The sequence below is a fragment of the Neodiprion lecontei genome, chromosome 6, assembly GCF_021901455.1.
Source record: "Neodiprion lecontei isolate iyNeoLeco1 chromosome 6, iyNeoLeco1.1, whole genome shotgun sequence".
NCBI lineage: Eukaryota > Metazoa > Arthropoda > Insecta > Hymenoptera > Diprionidae > Neodiprion > Neodiprion lecontei.
In genome coordinates this window covers 31586039-31604391 of record NC_060265.1, presented here as the reverse complement: position 1 = coordinate 31604391, position 18353 = coordinate 31586039, and the positions used below count along the sequence as shown (strand labels likewise).

The following is an 18353-nucleotide window of genomic DNA, read 5'->3' as shown; positions in this document are numbered from 1 at the left end:
CACACGCTGCTAAAAGTGGTTCGCGAAATGTCCCTCGATTCTGTCGCCAATTTCCACCACTGGTGGCGCTAGTAGTTACCTGACGAGCTTGCGCGCGGTCAACGAGGGCAGCGAGCGTGTCCGAAGTCTACTAGCGCCACGTAGAGGAACTAAAAAACGGGGACAAGACGCGTACAATTTTTTAGTATACGAGTAGTGGTGAGTGTCAGGGGGTTGGCTTGAAGCATATCACGGACTTGTGGAGCATATACATGAGACGGCTAATTTTTTACACCGGATAAATTATGTTGGCAACGCAGAGAAACCTACAGCGCCATCACGGTCTTACATACAGGTCTGGAAACTCTGGTGGTGGGGGGCGACTCACTTCTTGAGTCCGCTTTCAATAATTCTTAGATTGGCCGCAAGGGTCGCTGTAACCTAGTAGGGTCACCCGTGTCACCTGTGAGCGACAGAGATAGAAAAAAATTCTCTCTGTTGGCGCAAGCGCGCTACAGCCTAACCGGCCCTACTAGGGCCGTGTTCGAAGATTGACTGACAGTACTGTCAGCAATCCTTTATCTCTTTTGCACTTCCAACTTCGCGAATAGCTCTGACTCTGTCCTAGGGAGTTTTCAGTACTGTCAGTCAATTTACGAACACGGCCTAGATAGTGGGAGCTTTCCAGCAAGGAGACACAGTGTGAAACTGTGTTAAACGGTCGAACACTGTGCCTTGGTGCTTGTTGGAACGCTTTGAGGTTCTTAATTCAGTCACTAGAGTCCGCTCATGCATTATACGAAAAATCTAGGATCATTGAGCGCTCCAGGAAAAAAAAAACATTTGTGAAACGCGTGTAGATTATCATTGCATTTAATAAATAAATATAAACAATACCATACTAGAGCACTGTACGTGAGCCACACAAGCAAAGGCACCACTAGCGACACCTAGCTGTTAGGGGGATAGCTCGTCCGAGCATCCCAACTTTTCTTGCTTCAAATAGCCTGCAGGCCGTACGCTTCTGTGTGACTCATCTTCGTTGCCTGTATATAAAACCGTGAGCGCCATAGTAAGCTGAGCGCGAACAGGGTGGACAATTGAAGGCTGCGTAACGCTTAGGGTGCGTTCCGGAATTTGCTGGCAGTGCTAAAAACTTCCTAGGACAGAGGCTGAGCTCCTCGCGAACTCGCAGTGCAACAGAGATAAAATATTGGTTACAGTACTTGGAGCTAATATTGAACGCACCCTTAGTACACACATACATTCTTTAATCTTGGGAATGATTTCAACAAATTAGAAACTTGTTCATATACATTTCCCATAATCTTACGGCAGGTGGGTACGTATATACTGTATAATGCTTTTATGAAGCTATCACCAAACATAAGGGAAACAATAAGGTTTTGATCTGTATTATAGTTTTGGCGGGACAAGTCCAAGGAAAGCATACCTAGAACGAACGTAAGGGAACGGGATCTGTTGCGACATCTCGCGTCGGTCGGACAACAATTAAACGCTCCCCCGGCGATTGGCATTTTCTTGCTCAAGATAGTGATATGCTATCGCTCCATTTGACAGAAGCCTAGATACGGGTGTATAAGGGCGAGTTGTGCGTGCTGCGTGCACTCCGTCAGCGGTGGTGTTACGTTGGCGGTGGATGGACGGACAGATCGCACGGTAGCGTTTTCCAAGGTTTGTCCCAATCGAAAAGATGTTACTCCTATCAACAATTCTACCGATTTCACCCTAGTTTTGCTCTTGGCCTCCACTCTTAGATTTAATAGATGGTTACGGGTTTTTTTATTTCGATAATTAGCGCCGCATCGAAGCTTGGCGTCAAACCAGTTGTCAGATTGCATTCTTCGAATAAGCTTTTGCACAAATTATATGGGCCTCCATATATTACCTGCTTTCAGTATGCGTACCTGTAGCATTCCGAGTGGCGCGGTACACCCATTTGTGCATAAAAATATACTTTAATGCTTGTTGTTGAATCGTGGATGAGTTATGTACGTATGTTACATACATATCTACACTTTCCTACGTATTGTGTTTGTATGTGCGTTTCGGCATTACCATTTTACGGGTGTGTAATTTCAATACAAACTATCATGCACGGCTCCAATCATAATCGCGATATTAAAGAAATCTAGCGGATGATTTCGAGTCATCAGTTAATAAATGTCTAAAAATTTATTGTTGAATTAACGCTTAGGCTGAGTATCACGTATTAAGTCCGAAGATACATCATTATAACGTAAATAACGGTAATGTGTGTATGCATGAGTCGTGGAAATACATATAATTTTTTTTTACTTGAAAAATAATGCTCTCAGTTTCTGCAAGATATTATTGAGACATTGAGACTTATTATGATTTTAGTTTACCATTCATATATTTAGTTAAATTCATTCATAAACTTGTTTTGTGGCCGTTGCCAATATCAAAATGTAGATAGAATGCCAATAATTAAGGATGTTTAACATCATCCGGAAAGGATCAAACATGACCATTGAACGTTGAAAAATAGTTCATAATATTCAGTAACCTCTGTCTTATTTACAAATCCTACTGTTTTATCCTTGGATCACCGACATAATCACCGTGTACCCTATTTTTCCAAATATAAGTTGATCCCTTGTGTTCACTTTGCATCTCAGGACTTTCTTTTAAGTACTGAATATAAACCTACGTTTATAACTAAATTGATATCACAAGAGTATATTTACTTGTTGATTCATAAATTGCCATTTTCTTAAGTAGGTAAATTTATCAATCAAGCTAAGGTAGATTGAAAAATCGCAGCGTGAATATGATTAGTTTAATTTGATGATTGGACCTTTCATGAGAAACAATTTCAGTCTGTAAGGTAAATTAACTAAAAATCCCTTGTATAAGTCGTCCTCGCGTAAAAGTTGAAGATGATCTTTGAGGATGATATTAACAACAAAAAACCTTGACTTATACTTGAAACGATATGGTAATTTTTCATCATTGTAAATAGTAAAAATATTGCGAGTTGCATTTCAATACACCTTACAATTAGTATGTATGTTGAAAAGAATTTAAATATGGTATAATCAAACTCTAAAACCATGATTTTTAGCCATTTTTATATTGTTTATATGTATGTTATGTCCGTGAATGGGGTTTACTCCCGAGCGGTAGGAATAAACCGGTTTGGCTTCACTTTTACATACTAGGACAAGCGGAAATCAGTATGAGGGTTGAATAATGTAGGGTTTGTTTGAAATGTTAATTATATATTTATTGCGAAGAAGCTGAGATGGCGGTAAGAACGAAGTGTGCTGTACGAAGCTCTGAAAGAAGTCTAGATGTGACGTTGTTGAGAGTTAGAATAGGAGTGTCTCTAAAGACGAGAAATGTACAGGTACAGAAAAGGTGTGAAGATGCTGAAGGAAGGGAATAGAATTAGATGCGTAAGCGCGACAGTGAGTAACGTGAGGCTAGGTAGAGATAAGAGGACAGGACAGAGACCATGATATTAATATAAGAACTATGGGAGAGTTAGCGAGTAGGAAAAATAGAGAGAGGTGGTACGCCGGACGTGAACATGTATTTTATGTCTTGTGTCTATTTTCAACAATGATAATTCGAACATTCCAACAATTATGTTTCAGCTTTCTTGTAGTTTTGATTTTATGATCCATACGCGACCAATCGAAACTCGTAGCGATTAAGGCCTATGAGTTATGAGCTTGACTTTTTTTTTTACTATGGAGTGTTGTATTTACAAGATGTGCTCATTTTTCCAGATCGTTCGTTATTATTTCTGTTAAACTTATACATTTGGCCTTTCTTGACAATCTTTCAAAAACGTATCTTATGACGAAACCTTGTCAACTGTACCAATCGAATTTACATATGAAGTCCTGAAACATTAGAGGGTTCAATAAGTGCATTGTATTGTCAAAACAACATCGACTATATTTTACAGAAAAATTCAGTGCAGTTGGTAGCATTATTTCTACTAATTGACCTTTATCCATGTTCAATAAATTTTTTCCTATTTTTTTGAAACTTTCCCTGATTCGAGTCCTAACAACCACTCTGATGCTAATTTGATGTAATTGTCGTAATGCTAATTATCGGACCACACATAAATGTTTGTTGCAGACTGAACAAAGTATCACGATGTTCGAAGCAAATGCGAATAGGACTGTGACCAAACTATGCGCCGAATACGATCCATGGGCTTATGATCTACTCAATGTCAATGCGAATAATCAAGTTAGTTGATTAATAATTTACATATCAGGATCTTTTGATTCTGATCATGCTACCTATAGCTAATTAGTCAGTTTTAAACACATCTCAACTTTTCACAGTAATTAACTTTATTGAAGTTGCTTCATAATTCATTTTAAGAAGACAGGATACTTTCGCTCTTGTTGGAGGCATCTCAGGTCAAACATTTGCTATTCAATCAACCCAACCAGTAATTCTGTACTATTCTATTTTCAGACAAATAATGAGGATGAGGATTGTCAAGATTTAAATAATACCATGGTCAACGATCTTGTTGCCAAAATTCTTGATGACGATTCAAATATTGCCGAAGATAATTTCACAGATGGACAAACCAGATTACCGCAATATCAGTCCGAATATTCCAAGCATATTGATCTTCATACTACTAACGAATTATTACCTTCTATTTTAAAGCCCAATGGCGTAGCAAGACACCGCAATACCGCTGAGATAGGTGTATCCAATGAATCTCACAGTGAAAAAAATTATCAAAAGTACTGCAGTCGATTACATGCTCTAAGTCTAAATGTGTGTACAGGAAATACATGTGGCGAAGGTAATACCTATTCCAACAGTGTGATAAACGAGCTACAGAGACCTACTGCCCAGCAAAGTAATTTATTGTCCAGCAGCAATTGTTACTTAAATGAAAACAGAAATTATGCATCACTCTCGAATGGACTGCTTACTACGACCAATGGGTTGAATTACAATTCGCGTACACCTAACTGGTCAGAGACATTGGTATCACCAAATTGCACAAAAGATCTGTTCGGGAACTACCAGTCAATTCAGAAACATTGCAATCTTGACTTGAATGTGAATTTATCTTCAAATTTGCCAATGGATTCTCCGAGTTGCACTAGAATAAATGATTGGGAATCACAAAGTAACTGTGATTACCATAGCATTGGAAAACCTAAAAATAATCAAATGCTGAGCATCCATGATTCTTACAATATAACTACAGCAGGTCAAATGTATAGGCCAAACTCTGTTATGACCGATTTGAGTGGTGATTCTGGTTTTTTGTCCAACTCGCCGTTACAGCATTATTCTCCAGCAGAAACTGGTCTACAAAATTGTATACCTAATAATTTTCAATGTACCAGATTTGATGATTATAGAGACGTACAAGATCCCAATGGTTTAGGTGTGGTCGATAAAACAAATGAGTCCCACTTCCTTCGACAGCAATCGCAAGCTTTGAAAACAGATTCACCAATGGATCAGAGTTATAAACGAATGGTTAACTGCTATCCTTATTTGAATGATTACGCATCGATACCAAAGATTCATCCCAGTAATTCTGAAACTATATCATCAGTAGGAATCATGGATCACAGGATGAACAATAATTTACATACATCGCCGCTTAGTCCTAATGTAAAACAAAGAGATAATCATCAAGTTTATTCTCCCATTGGATTTCCAAGAAATTTAATCTCAAGGAGCTACACTATTATGTCTAATAAACATAGTTACCAAACACCGAATGGATACCAGCATTATACAACCAATAATGTTGATACATTGAAAGGTACACAGACCACTACTGGGAATAATTACCAGAATAACGTAAAGAAACAAAATATGACATACATGGATTCATTTGATTTCTCGAATGAAATTTCATATCCTTCTTCGATGTCGTTCGCTCCAACATTAGCAGGAAATGCACAAGGCGGTGAAATGTTTAACCAAATGATGAAACAACGCCAACATCAAGGGATCCATCCTGTGCCACCACCCGACGTTTTATTCAACACTGGGTTGGTGCATGCTGGAAATGTTTTTTCCACAGTTTTATCAGTGCCCGTGTCTGTATCTGTTCCACCATTGCACCCGATGTCTGTATTGTTTGGAGGACTCAGGAACAGCACTTCTAGGCGCTCAGGCCCTTCCAGCATATTGCAACTGAGATTGGAGCAGACCTATGAACAGTTCAAGCAACTGGAGAAAGAGCGGAAAAAATGCGAGGCTGGCTTAGCTGCTCACTTTCCTGGAAAACGAGTGACCAGTGCCAATAATATACCTACACCACGTCTACAAGGAAATCCGTCACGTGTTGACCGGCTGATCATTGATCATCTCAGAGAACATGCGCGTGTTATTACCCTTGTGGCTAAGGTAAGAGCATCGGATACTAATCTAGAGAAGCATCCAAAATGCATTCTAATATTTGGTTCAAAATCATTAGAAATATAATTATTTATTTATTGATACACAAGGAGAGCATGTCGCGCCATCATTCTTTTCCTTCTCTAGAAGTAATACTTTGAGTATTACCTAAAGATGCAATAGAACACGTGATCATTGTGCACGTTTCAGGTGTAATTCGTTATTGCAACGTTGTGTGACTAGTATAAAATATAATAGACAGTGAAATATATACATTCAAAAGATATGAAACGGTGTGAGGTATTAGTGAATGAGGGTGGAGCGAATGCAAGGAGGAAGGCTGCAGTGATTCACAGGTAGCGCAGGGGTTCGCATTGCGTTTCACAGGTCTCAGGTGCTTGGTAATCGTTTTCCGGCTGTGCTAAGCACACGTCTGACGTGGATCTTCTGATTTTTCATTTACGCCCCTGATTGATCTTCTTAAAACTTCGTAGGTGCCGATTTCCTTTTCTCTCTAGACATTAGGTCGTACACCTTTGCCTCAACAAAGGTAAAGGCTCTCTGGCCTAGTGTCGTCTTTTTTCCTGGAATGTCATGAGAACGGTACGTCTGAGTTTGGCAGTTGTGCTGCATGCATGGTTCTTCCACCTTAGATTGCCATCTAGGTATGTACTCAGGATCTTAACACAGTCTGTTCATGCGCACTCGACACCTCCTGCTATGGATAGCTTTCGGAACGCTGGAAGTCTATTCTGGTAGGGGGCAAGGAGAGTGATGCTCACTTTCCTTATGTTTACCATCAGGGAGTTATTCAAGGAGCAAGCAAGTGCTTGTGATAGATCCTTTTCTACGCATTGCTTCAAGTCCTCCCATGAGTAGCCGATGTATACGATGTTTATGTCGTCTATGTAGGAGATGTGTTTCCCAGTGGAGTTAGAAAGCGTAAGGTCGTTGAAGTAAAGGTTGAACATCAGGGGGCCGAAAATGGTACCTTGCGGTATCTGAAATTCCATGATTACCTCCTCGCTGTAGGCATTATTTATCCTTAGTCACCTGAGTATCTTGAAAATCTCATCCATTCACAGGACTGAGGAAGATTGATGCAGGTATCTCTGTCACGATGCCCGAGGTCCTAACGGCATGTGATTATGTTGGCTAGCTTTTTGCCTACGCTGGCGAAGAATGCGTTGAACTTGTTAGCTACTTTTCTGTATTTTTGGAGTATGTAGCCTTTTTCATCACAGAGTTTGTAAGTATCCTGCTGATTACCCCTACTTCACGTGCGAATCTCTTTATGGTCTCCCATAGCTTCTTTTGGTTGATGGCACACTTCGCTACCGCTGCTCTCTTGTATTTCACTTTCTTGAGCACGGTCGTTAGATTGTTTCTGTACCCTGTGTACTCTTCCGCGATGTCCAGGCTGTTCGGTTTCTTAACTTCTTTCACTGTAGAGGTGTTCCTTATGTTTGATGAAGCTAATTAGTGCTAGCGTGATCCAAGGTTTCTTGTTCTGTGGCCTAGCAGATGAGATACCATACATTTTTATCTTCCAAGCTTGGACCACTTTAATTATTAATTCTTACCATCTCATATTTTCAAGATGGAACGTCTTCGGGGTGCTACAATGAATCAGCGAGTTCACAAAGCTATGGAATATTGGCTTGAAGTTATCAAGTATGTGCAAGAACGACGAAAACAAGAGATAGCAAATGCAACTAAACGCCAGAAAGAAAATCCACACTGCATTCCCATGCACGATGACAAGGGTATGTATCAGTTTATATAATATGCTTATTCTATATGTTGAGGGGGAAGGGTACACCTGTTGATTGAGGTAGGTGATGGAAATGTTATACAGGGCTGATAACTTATTTTCTCTTTCTGCTATTGCTCTCTTGTCCCTTACTTCTTCTCGTTCGTCACAATCGCTGGTCAATAGAACTCTTAAGGCTGGGCTGTTTGCATTGTACTCTGCAGTCTATAACAATAATTGCAACTAATACAGTGTTTTTCTACTATGTTGCAGTAATGTAGGCTATAGTACACTTGTAAGATAGATGCGATACTCTTGTACATTAAAAAATCGTGCATCCTTTCGTATTTCAATAATTGCTGTTACATTCTATACAACAATATGGCAGAGATACTTGGTTGTTAATCTGATACAAATGTAGTGACATTGTAATCTATTCTCAAGTTACTGTAGGCTAAAAAAGGCTTTCAGTCTCTTCATTCTCACATGAGGTCAAATTAATCCCACATTCAACTTGATACAACAACTGCTGGGCATGGCTTATTTTCTCATTATTAATGAAAGATTTTCTCTATGAATTATATATTTTTCCTTTACTCTCATAGACACATCTCAGGTGTTGGCGCAAATAAACTATTTTGAAACACCCAACAGAAGCCTATTTTCCATGCCAAATCACGACCTTCAGATTTAATGAAAGAATATCGATTTTTGCCGTTAAAAAAAAAAATACTTTTCTATAATTTCACAAATGTCAAGACCTTCGGGACATGTTTTTTGATACTACAAATGTGTACCTAAAAACATATTCTGCAACGTGGGAAGTATCTTCCATATTCTTTTTCTTTTTTTTCCTTTTTTTGTACTAATTGGATGCATAGTTAAGTTTTGAGATAGTAGTCATTTGAGAATCGATGGGATTTATTTGAACCCATGCGACAATGAAGGGTGAAACGCAAGAAAAATTTGTATCTTTTCAAAACGATCAAAATCAAACCTTATTATTTTATCCTGCTCTTACCCATACTATAAAGCGAATTTCTTGCATCATATTTTCAACACCACTCTGATATTAAATTTGTTCCACTGCTTAATAAACCCTGTCTGGTTTATCTTGTTTTTTCAGATATATTGGCCCTAGCAGGAAGCATTCATGAATTAACTAAGGCATCCCGCTTAGCTAGAACTGGTATGTACAATGCCCTTCAAGCTACACTTTTGTACGATGCCGAATTTGAAAGAAAAGTAATTGAGACGTGCAAAGATACTTTTTTCAATGTCAAGCTTAGAGACACCAACAGCACACATCTTTCCAGCCATGTTGACTGTGCTTAAGCAAAACGCGATTTAACTGGTTAAAGTTACTTTTCAGATTATAGATTTGAAGTGTATTGACTGAACCATTAATTCATTTAATTTATAAAGTTATTTTGCAATTGATCAGAAAAACCATCCCGATTTCTGTTTCGCTCATTTCATTTTCTACTTTTAGGGTATTAACTCCTAATGTTATAACAATTTAGTCCCTGCGATAGCTGCCTAATAATGAAGACATTTTTTGCAATTCTTGCAAATGAAAAGCTATTACTTTATCTCAAATATTGTAAGACTAGCTGCGTGCAATAATTCAAGCAAGGTTTGATTAGTCCTCTATCCATAATCATGTTGATATTGCACCAATTGGAGATGATAAGTAGTTGCATACGTCTGCGTATAATTCGTGAATATGGAGCGCAATTGTGATTGAAACTTTTTTACCCCAAAAGCAGAGATTGTGTAGTAACACAAACTCTTTAGACACATGGCAACTCTGTGCCATACGGCAATTATGTTACTTTGTTGCAAACTATTGAAAAAACAAATAACATGTGAACGAACTCACCAGGGTTAGTTTCTAGGTGGAATTGCATATCAACGAAACATTGAGAATTTCACGAACAGTTAAGAGCTTGTACGAGTATGTGTAGTAAAATTTTCAAGGCTGGACATTTTAGGTCTGCAAACGATTACTAGGATTAAAAGTTTTTCCATCTCTAGTTTAGTAATTGGATTTAAAATTATTAAGAATATGATCACAACGCAACTTTTTGACTACTAACCTTTAAAATATCTTTGTTGTGCTAAAAAATTAAGTTATAACCGTCATCTTAACTCGCCGTTAGATTTCTCTAATAGTTTGACGTCTCAGTTGTTACAAGTATTTAGATATTTAGGGCAATTGTCAATTTTCGTCTGTAGGTGCGAAGAAAATTGTCTAGTAGATGGAATGTTACAAAGAAAAAAAGTAGTTAAAATGCTAGATAGAATTTTTAGAATAGATATATGTGGCCTTTCCTAATTACGACCCGAACAATGTGACATTTAACTAATTTTCATGCGATTTTTAAGAGGTATTTTCAACTAACATATATTTATTACGAATGTACTTCGTTTAATGAATGTAGCAAGGTAATTGATATCGACGTCGCAAAGCAATCCAAATGCTGTCCACTACACTATACATATATTATTATATTGACAATTGAGTGATTGCATATAATGCTAAATATAGTGAATATCTGAGACGGAATTTAATATTCAATCTATATACGAAGTAAGTCTAGCCTCTAAATACCGAAATTTTGTTGAGTTTATCGCTCGTGCATTGTACTACATACATCATATTTGATAAGAAATTTTGCCACAGATTTTATATAAAACTTGTAGCTGCACAAAAATCGGAGATCGGGACGTATCCGAATTTGTTGTAGTGATGTAGAATCCATAGCGTAACTCTTTGAGGATCAAACTTCAAAAAGTATCGTGATAATTATCGAGTATCGGCATAATTTTGCTAAATGCATTCGATCAGTTATCTTGGTAACATACCGCAAGTCTTCAGCACACGCGTACAAGAACCGTACATATTGCAGTTGCTACAAACTGCTCAGTTTTTAACATTTTTATGATTCAATCTTGCGTCCGCTAGTAAAATATCACAAACAAGGCTTTTGCTTATGTATAGATAAATATTTTCATTGACTAGATGAATATGAGATTCAAACGTAGCGGTAGAGAAATGGTCAATTTGTGAAAAGAAGCTGAGAGAAAAACGAGAGTAACAAGGTCTAGAATTAATCGTCAAATGGCAAAAGGAGTTGAAAATTAAACAGGCTGAAATAGCTGATTAACAAAATAGAAGCATAACACAAATGTGAGTGGCGACTTGGGCGCCATGCTTCTAAAAGTTCCCTTTTGGCATTTGCAGAGTATTAACTGTGATAACTTTTATGCCAATACTGTAAATTATACTCAACTCCCTACTATATAACTTAAATATCTTTTAACTACTTTAACAAACTGCCTACTGGATATTGTTATCAACTGGAATCTGATTGTAAAAGTTTTCAACTTTAAAATTTGTTGTATCATCGCGTAACATAATTACTATAAATCAATTGAGCAGTCATTATAAACATATTAGGCATGCAACAGCTATAGTACTTAAACCGACAATGAGATATCCAAACCCATTTGCACGCACAACGACATGTGCATGCCCAGGCTTACGCCTAACCAGTGGATAACGTCAACTGATTGTAATGTCCATAGGTGTCAAATATATAGCAGGGTGTTAGTGTGTTAGCTGGTTGTTATTTAGCCTCGCGTGTTACAGGGTGGCCACAACATCTCTCCAAGTAACAATCGATTGACGTTTTTCTTTACCATGCAACACAAAGCAAATAACATGTAATGATGTTCCCACCAACTTCCGTGCTTTTCTGTTGCTTTAGTATTATACTTTTCGATGATTCATAGATTATGAGATGCAAATGTTCAATGAGATATAAAAATAGGAATTTAAAAATGTTATTACGAAATGGAGAGATAAAAGAGCCAGGCCTGCATAATATAATATAATAAAATATAATATAATATAATATAATATAATAACCTAACGGTCATTATATAAGTAACATTTAATGGTAATATCGAGTTGATATAGTATAGCGCTAGTAGGTACATGTCCGACAATCCTAGTTTAATTGCATGTGATATTACTAAATATGTAAGTACATTAATAACAAGAATATTTAATATATATTATAATATAAATACGTAAATTAATATTGAACAAAAATGACCAATGTTAAGCTATAATATCGGCAAGAATTACCTATACATATATTTAAGCTAAAACAATTTTCAAGGCATAAGTATATACCTGTTCAGACATTACAATGCCAGCACACTTATGTGGGTACACACATAATATTCAACACATTGATGATATTTTATTCAAATATTTTCTATTCGTTGAAACTTGCCAATTACATGTAGGAATTTAAATAATATATAATGATTATCGCTGTGACGTCTGATTCGTTTGATGTAACTCTGATTAATCGGTGTTACTAGGATTGTCTGGTGTCATATATTCTGATAGTTTAGCCCAGGCCATGAGTCTGCAGAAACTTCGTACGTTTCGTGTAACTGTTTGATTCTTGCGAGATTCCCTTCAATATTTCAATGATGCGATATACGTTAATGCAAGCAGTTGACCGTTGTGAAGTAACGAGAAAAAGGAAGGAAGAGGAGAAGAATTAGAAATATCAAAAATCGCTGTTCTTTTAGCCAAGTGATATATAACAGGATTATTCCGAGTTATAAAATTTTTGTAATTTATATCATTATCAGTAATATCATATGATCAAATTATGCGTTGCTTACGTATTGAATATATGTTGAGCGTATTGTACGTTGTATTCATCATTGTATTCTTTGGCTGTGGTGATAAAATCAAAAACCACTCAATAGGACCTTTCTGAAAGACCTTTTTTTTTTTTTTTTTGTCTACTTTCAGTTGTATTTTTTGGTAGAAATGTGCAAGATTTCCATATATTCTAAGTTGTAACACATTTGTTTCTATGCCATCTGTTCCCACATCTTTCAAAGTTGAGACTATATTAGTGAAATATTGGTACAGTCCTTATGCATGATTAATGAATTGTGTGGCTTGCATATATCCTGTTAAATATTTATTGGCAAAAAATAAATTTACAAACGGTCAACTGGTAGCTTTGCCTTCCAAGGTAATTGTAATAGACGGCTCAATGTAAAATGACAAGTCTGGTTTATAAGAATACTAATTGTAGAAATATCTAACACAACACACACACACACACACACACACACACACACACACACACACCCGCGCAAATGCAGTAGAAAAACAGTAAACAAACACAATACATAATACTATATGTGGGGATATTATAATATATAATGTATCAATATAATATAATAATTGTTTCTACGTTACAACGTGTAAGTGCATATCATAAATATATGTTGGGCGGTCATTTTCTAGTTTCATGGACCAGTATTAACTATAGAAATATTGTTATAAAGGACTGATAGAATAGATTTGGACGAGTCATTGCTAAATTATCTAAGAGAAGAGCTTGATTAATGTGATTCCGAGGAAGTTTTTTTTGTTGAAACTTCAATCTAATATGTTTAGCTGGTGTTGCATATGTGTCACTTCTGTTCGTAACAATAGATGAGTAACTTATTTGCCAAGCATCTGTACATCATATAAAATTATGTTCTGGTTGTTGTTAACTTTCGTACAGTTATAGCAGTTGGCGAAATTTAATTAAACTGATAAAAATCAGCGGTTACTAACGGAATATGGCCAGCTAAATAGCATACGTACCTATTTGTATATTTGTTCGCATCTGCTCTATATTGTCAGGGAAAACTACGAAATTATCATTATTCTCACAGTCGAAACTTTGTTCGACGTTTTAGGATAAATATTGTAAATTGAATTATTTGTTGTTGCGTCTACTCTTCGACGCTAATTGTCACAATTGTAAATAAGATAAACACATCGTTTTGTTTTGTCATGACAGATTTCAATATACATCGAATGCAAATAATACAGCCTACGTAATCTAGTTCGAGAGCGCATTTTTGGTTAGAGCTATCGTACTGAACATTTCTCTGCTTTTTTCAAGTAATATTTGCTCAATAGTTCCTTGTACAAAATTCAATTTCAATTCTGTCAATGCATTATTAGTATCACAGCGTTGCATACAGCTGTCAGATTTAAATATGGTTAGGTGCTAGTACCTGTGTACCCAAGTATGGAAGAGAACAAATTTTCCGCAAGATTATTAGAATTGTTGGGAATATGGGAATTTTTAAGTGTGGAATGTCTTTTACTAGTATTCAGTGTTTATACGTGAATAGAATACAGCTAGTTGTCGGATGAATGTTAAGCATATGGAATAATTAGCTTTAGGAAATCCTCAATCAAATTATCTGAATATCAGCCTTTTTGTTGAATTGAACATGAATTGATATCCATTGCATTGAATACGAAGGCATAAAAGTCTATTTTTGCTGTTGGAAACTCTAAATGGTTTGTTAGAAAAGCTTCGTATAGCAAGCAATTTGCATAACTCTAGGTAAGGATTATTTGTGTATTATAGGGAGTTTTTTTTAATTATAACACGATAGGTATTGTGGTAAAACTTAGCTACTGTACGATGATTATAGTGATTGTATAATATATTTGGCAACAATGCAGTTGCATCAACAACCAGTTGAAACCGTATTCTTTGAAGAGAAAAATAATAATACTCAATACGTGGACCACTATGCATATATATAAATATATATACAGACACACACACAACGATTATATTACAATAATATATCATTAAAGTGAATTTTGTATGGAACATTACAGGAAATATTTTGAAACTGAATTAGTTATTCAAAATGTCATGTGTAAGAAAATTTGATTGAGGAGCACATAGTCAATCTCTGGTTTTAATGGTTTTAGGAAATATATTTTTCATGCACCTGTTAAGTTTTAAATAATGATTCCATGTGCAATAAATGTGTAAATATTACAAACAATTTCTTTCTCGTGAATAAGCGTATTGGATTGTACCACTAACGGTGAAAAAGGTAAATAGTCGAGTCTAGGTATTTATAGTTTGCACAGTGTCAATAATTGATTAGCGTACAATGTGAATACCTATTGTTTACAGTGTTTGGTCATTTTTACTGACAAATGTATCTTACGATAGTCATTTTGGTGGTGAAACCGACTTAAATCGTAAATAGTCTAGATTATTAGATCAGGTATGCTATATATGTATAATGTGATACGACAATTTTGTTATTAGTATGCATAACGTGTTAAGCATTAGGCAATGTCATATTGGTGAATGGACTGCGTTTTTGAGATTGCAAAAATGGAACATGTGAGAACCGCAAAGGGTTGATGATAGCGGTTTGAGGTGAGGGTTAGAGAACAGGAAAAATAAGAACTGATTGATTAATTGTTTCTATTATTTTAATTTATTTTTAGTAATGACTAGAACGAAGTGTAGTTTAATTTTTAACTTGTTGAGTTATGCTATCAAAAGGAACGATAACATGAGAATTTATATTTTGCTTCCACTAATCTTAAGCTGAATTGTCAGTGTCTTCAACTCTACCTTTGATTCTGGCAAATAGAACTATTATTGTACTGCTACTGCTACTGCTACTGCTACTGCTACTGCTACTGCTACTGCTACTGCTACTGCTACTGCTACTACTACTACTACTACTTTCATATTTTTTTAAATTAAATTTCATATTTGTAACAACCGCAATTAACCGGCAAAGTTTGGTTTCTTATTATTCTGAGATGAATTTAAGTGCTCTGAAACAGTGTACTACGGTACAACTTGTTCATACTTACGATTATAGACGAGTATTCGATTAAAGAATCATTTAGGGTATTGTTGTGATCACAGAACACCTAACACGAACTAAAGTAATAATAGTTACCTAGGCTTGGCATTTCTATTTGTAATTTTTATCTTTGTCTGTTCTGTCGATGTTGAATATTTGTCCAGTGTATTTTACTTTGTATGTAGATTTAGAACGACACGTTTTAGATAACTTTGGAATATTCTTAGTGAAGATTTAAAATTAGAAAAGCAAACATCAGCTAGATTGTGATTAATTTTAAAAATATACTGTCGTTCGTCATTTTTTTGATATTGAAATAGTGATGGGGCAAAGAAAAAAAAAATATATATATATATATTTTTTATCTACTGACATTTATATTTGAGTTGGAGATGCAAGAATCATTTTTTCTTTTCGAAAGTCAACTAGTCTATATCTTTGTTTATGCTTGTAACCTATAGAGATTTCATAGCCTGATTACAAAATTAAGTTCTGAACCTGCGAAATTATTTTACTGTGAAGCATAACGATTCCACTAAAAAAAACTTTGAGATGAGAGTATAAACGTACTGTGTATTATGCATACGGAACATCCCATGTCAATTCGACCAGGTCTTGACACTCATATTTTTTATGGCTATAGTAAGACTTCAAAAACCCCTAAATTTTTTTTCACGTCTTTCTGCACAATTCTCTATGAGCAGTGATCGTTAAAACTCGTGAAAAACGTATTGCTCGTAAAACCTGAAAACATATCAAAATTGCTGTATTTTGTTTCGATAATTTTGACACAAAACCCCGTAATGGTAAACGATGTCTTTCTAGGTGTCTAGTCATTTACAACATTTTTTTTTAACCAAAACGCGGGCAAATGATCATTAAAATTAAATCTCAAATGTTTTCCGGTCGGTAAAAATTTGTTCATGAATCCTCAAAAAGAAGCTATGCCACAATTATTGGGATGAAATACTGCGGTTTTTTCCGATTTCAAAATACAGGATGTTTTTTCACGATTTCTTGACCCTTATTGTTCGTAAGGGATTTTTCAGAAAAATGTAAAAAATTAATTTAGATGTTTACAAGGACCTACTGATCCAGAAAAAATGTCGCGAAAAAAAAATATGCGGCACAGGACCTAATGGAGTTGAAATGGAATGCACAATAGGTGTCGTTTTCATAATACGTTTACATATTATTAGATTCAAATGGGCGTGAAGGTCATGTGTATACTTTGTGCACATCGATTCAACAGTAGTCCGTTGAAAAACTCTGAATTTGTATGTGGATACATTTATACACTGAACCGTGTCTGGATTAGATGTATGCATATTTTTGTAACACCTGAATTCAACCAGATCATTGTAATCGTTCATAAATTTTATTAACATCCGAATTTAATGCATTATGTTGGATAAAACTTTACTCCCATTTCTATTGCTAAACAAAGCATATACTAAATTCCAAAAAAAAAAAAAAAAAAGAAGAAGAAATATAAAATGTTTAAGTTTCATGTCCAATTATAAACATTTTTATCGTGGAAAATGAAGACGTGATTAAATGATTGGTTTGCACTTGAGAAAGTCAAAGCTTTTACGTCTGTATGTATGATATTGCCTACGAACTTTGAGCCCTCGTAATGTTAATTGAATAAACCATTGGTAGATGATCTTCCACAAAGTTGATGTACAATAAAGTTTGTGCCACACGGTTTGCAACTACTAACATTATTCTCGGTAGTTTTCGAGTCGCCAAAATCGATGTCAGCATAAACAAAATGTGTTAATATGTTAAATAGCTATAAGTAAATTTGGGGCTTAGATTAACCACCTGTAAAATTGAAATCTTTTTGTACCTTATCAGAATATATTTTATAGCTTTTTCGCAAGTGTCGATGTTTTATGACAAATACATGTAGCCTTGAGATGCTTGAATGGCCATATCTTGCTTAGTGCAGTATATCTATTCTGAGCATGGTTTCTTTGGCTTATTTACGTTATATGTTTTTATTCGTTAATAACTAGAAAAACTGAACTTGCAATCAGTGCTCACCGAGTACAATCCAGAAATAACGCCACATGTTATGATTGAAAGGCCACAAAATGTGCTTTTTAAGGATTTTAAGTCAACAATAAGATTGATTATATGATGTTATATAAGCTGTTTTATGGATATATGTTTATCCTGCTAATATTGGCAGTCGCATTTTGTGAAAAGTGTCCTTTCTATGTAAACTTATATATCCCGCAAATTATCAATAAATTGTATCTTTCATGTTCATTATGATACGAGCGTCTTTATTAATAATTTCATGAAATCTGACTCTCCTCCCCACTGAGTTGGTGCATAAGTATACGTTGATTTTAAGTAATATATTATTCATGCATAATTATGCTTGTTTCATTTGCTTAAAACATGCGTTGTCAGAACTTGATTGTGCATGTGTATCGGAAAATTATGAGCTATTTTCTGCTCAATCTGCAACTCA

The 18353-nt window shown here is 35.6% G+C and overlaps 1 protein-coding gene across 2 annotated transcripts; it reads left to right on the top strand.

Annotated features, from left to right (window-relative positions):
- The first annotated feature begins 1051 nt into the window (after positions 1-1051).
- On the top strand, positions 1052-18151 carry LOC107225379 (meiosis-specific coiled-coil domain-containing protein MEIOC-like). Of its 2 annotated transcripts, none has more exons than XM_046743648.1 (6): positions 1052-1317; positions 1402-1674; positions 4120-4233; positions 4468-6384; positions 7976-8141; positions 9255-18151. In XM_046743648.1, the coding sequence occupies exons 3-6, from the start codon at positions 4138-4140 to the stop codon at positions 9461-9463; spliced, it is 2388 nt and encodes a 795-aa protein (XP_046599604.1). In that variant the 5' UTR covers positions 1052-1317; positions 1402-1674; positions 4120-4137; the 3' UTR covers positions 9464-18151. The 2 variants fall into 2 exon arrangements, with proteins under 2 accessions (XP_046599604.1, XP_046599603.1); XM_046743647.1 differs by having other exon boundaries at positions 1052-1321.
- Positions 18152-18353: the final 202 nt, after the last annotated feature.